This window comes from Morone saxatilis, unplaced genomic scaffold (genome assembly GCF_004916995.1).
Source record: "Morone saxatilis isolate NCDOM2014 unplaced genomic scaffold, NCSU_SB_2.0 Contig16, whole genome shotgun sequence".
Lineage (NCBI taxonomy): Eukaryota > Metazoa > Chordata > Actinopteri > Moronidae > Morone > Morone saxatilis.
In genome coordinates, this window is record NW_023339718.1 from 8,872,328 (window position 1) to 8,874,545 (window position 2,218).

At 45.2% G+C, this 2,218-nt stretch overlaps 2 protein-coding genes across 4 annotated transcripts in view; one reads left to right on the forward strand and one right to left on the reverse strand.

Annotated features, from left to right (window-relative positions):
- The window catches only part of ccdc117 (coiled-coil domain containing 117), a 3,706-nt gene extending 2,111 nt beyond the window's left edge, over positions 1–1,595 (reverse strand). Inside the window, exons 1-3 of one of the 2 annotated variants that reach the window (XM_035658114.1) lie at positions 859–1,595; positions 685–732; positions 297–572 (exon numbers count right to left, since the gene is read on the reverse strand). In XM_035658114.1, coding sequence (XP_035514007.1) covers positions 297–572; positions 685–732; positions 859–1,001 — 467 coding nt within the window. In that variant the 5' untranslated portion in view covers positions 1,002–1,595. Of the gene's footprint in view, positions 1–296; positions 573–684; positions 736–858 lie in introns of both variants that reach the window. The other variant, XM_035658113.1, reaches the window with a different exon arrangement.
- A 411-nt stretch (positions 1,596–2,006) lies between these two features.
- Positions 2,007–2,218, forward strand: part of tcn2 (transcobalamin II) — a 3,873-nt gene continuing 3,661 nt past the window's right edge. Inside the window, exon 1 of one of the 2 annotated variants that reach the window (XM_035658106.1) lies at positions 2,007–2,100. The gene's annotated coding sequence lies outside the window, so the exon portion shown is untranslated. The remainder of the gene's footprint in view (positions 2,101–2,218) is intronic. The other variant, XM_035658107.1, reaches the window with a different exon arrangement.

Here is a 2,218-nt window from a genome sequence, read left to right on the forward strand (position 1 = left end):
GATAAACAAAAACAAAATAAAGTATCGCTTCATGATGCTTCTCTTTAGCCTTTAGCCATTAGTCCATTTGACTGCACAACAGCATGTAACTAATTTAGCTGTGTTTCTTTGTCTATGAGGCGCTGCCACTCGGGTGAGTAACTATAGTGACTTCTGTGTACAGTCACAGACACGTTTACCCTGTATTCACACGGGGCGCTTACAAAGTCTGAATGTTGTTGGGAAAGTCACACCATATATTTTGTCTTTTCACATTTAAGCGTTGTTGTCAGTTTTGCAACCATGTTATTGCGTACCTGTCCTCAATCTCCTGAAGTCTCCTCTGAGCTGCCTCTATCTCCATACAGGAGCTCTCTGTCTCGGGTCGGGACAGAGGGGGGTTGGAGGGCTGAGGCAAAGTCAAGGGCTGAGGCGCTGGGCAGGGCTTTGGAGGTGCAGGGCTGGCTTGCTGTGCAGACAGAGACGGGCAGCTGTTTGCTGTAGGCCACTCATGACGATTGCTAGTGTTTGAGTTCTCTGAAATGTCCACTTCTGCCTCGTACATTAACCTCCTCCTTTTGGCACTGCATCCCCTGAGAAAACATTAAGATATTCATTATAACTCTCATATATGTATATATTTGAGTATTCCACGCATTGTCGAATGTTAAGAGAGACTGCTTTTTCTGTGCATCTTTCACTTACTCATCATCAACTCTCCTCCGGTGCTTCCTGAGGCATCTGGTCTCCCAGCTGCTGTGGCACAGAAACACAACATGGCAGGTTTGAGATTGAAAAGTTATATCAAGTACTGCCAATGTATTTTCTGACATAGTGTATAGAGGGAGTTTACACTCCCCAAAATCCTCTGCCACATACCTGTTGGACAGTGTTGCTCTCTGTAGGTGATCAGAGGTACTCGGATGTCCCAGGTCAAATTCAGGAAGGCTTGTCGGGCCTGAAAATGAATACATGGCTGGCAGGAACCTCACTCCACTGCTTGTGAGAGCAGAGTGATGCATAAAGGTGGTCCAGTCGAGGAAACGATTTGGAGAGACAAACCGGTGACGGATCTGATGATCAGATAAGCTGACGGTGTTTTCTGTAACCTACATGACGCACAAGTTATAAATATGTCTGGATCGCGCTAGCTACAATGCCACTGTAAATATGGCATTACGGATAAAACGGACTGTTAATATAAAATGGCACGGTCATCCCTGTGCTGTGTAACAACTTTGCACAAGTTAGTTAACCCGAAACATGCATCGTTGCAGACCGACCTGTGCAGCTGCCCTGCCCCTCGATGTTGTTGTTGTTGTTGTTGTTGTTGTTCTAGCTAGTCTCCGTCAGTTCGCAGTGTTTTGCTGTGGGATTCTCGCGTTAGCACACAGCAACAGGCAGTGCAGGGTCCAGGTCTTCCCCTGTTATGAGACCACCTAGAAGCAGAGGTGTCCCCCCCCCAAATGAACGGCCCCTGTGGCGTGAACTGCTCCGGACGTAAGCTGCGTTAAACGGACGTTAGCGAGTCGCGCCAGAAGAATCGTCAGGGTTCTAGAACGTGCGTCTGCTGCGTTAGGTGAATTGTGGGAAATGTAGTTAGTGTGGACGAACAACTCGCCACAAAAAGTCTCGCTTGTGTTAAAAGTGAATATATATATATATATATATATATATATATAAATGTAAACGTGTCAATGGTTAAAACACACGGTGAGACCGAGAAGCAACGTTAGTGGAGAAGTATGTGTTGATGCGTTAACTCCAGTTAAAGCTAACGTTACTTAGTTAGTTAATGTCAGTTAGACTCTGGCGCAGCCGTTGACCGGAGAACGATGTTCTGTATATGCAAAGCAAGATAGACACCTGCCTCTTAGTTTGTATCCTACTGTCAATGGTATGCTCACATTACCAAAGAGTACATGCGATTGAGAGCATAATCTTCTCCCACATCCGGGTTATGGGCCGACCCACAGCTGTGTTTAAAGGGCCCATCTTGCTTTTTTCATCGCTTTGTCATCTCAAATGACGAGTCATGTGACATTGAAATACTAGGAGCTGTTGTCTCTGCCTGTGTTCTTACTCAACTCTGATTCCTCACACTGGAGTCACACTGAGCAGGTAAAACACCGCTGTTTACTGCAACATTTAAAAAAGCGTACAGATTAAACACCTGGCTGCTGTAATAATATTATAATAACGGTGTTATAACATTTAACTTACAACGCTGAGTAGATAT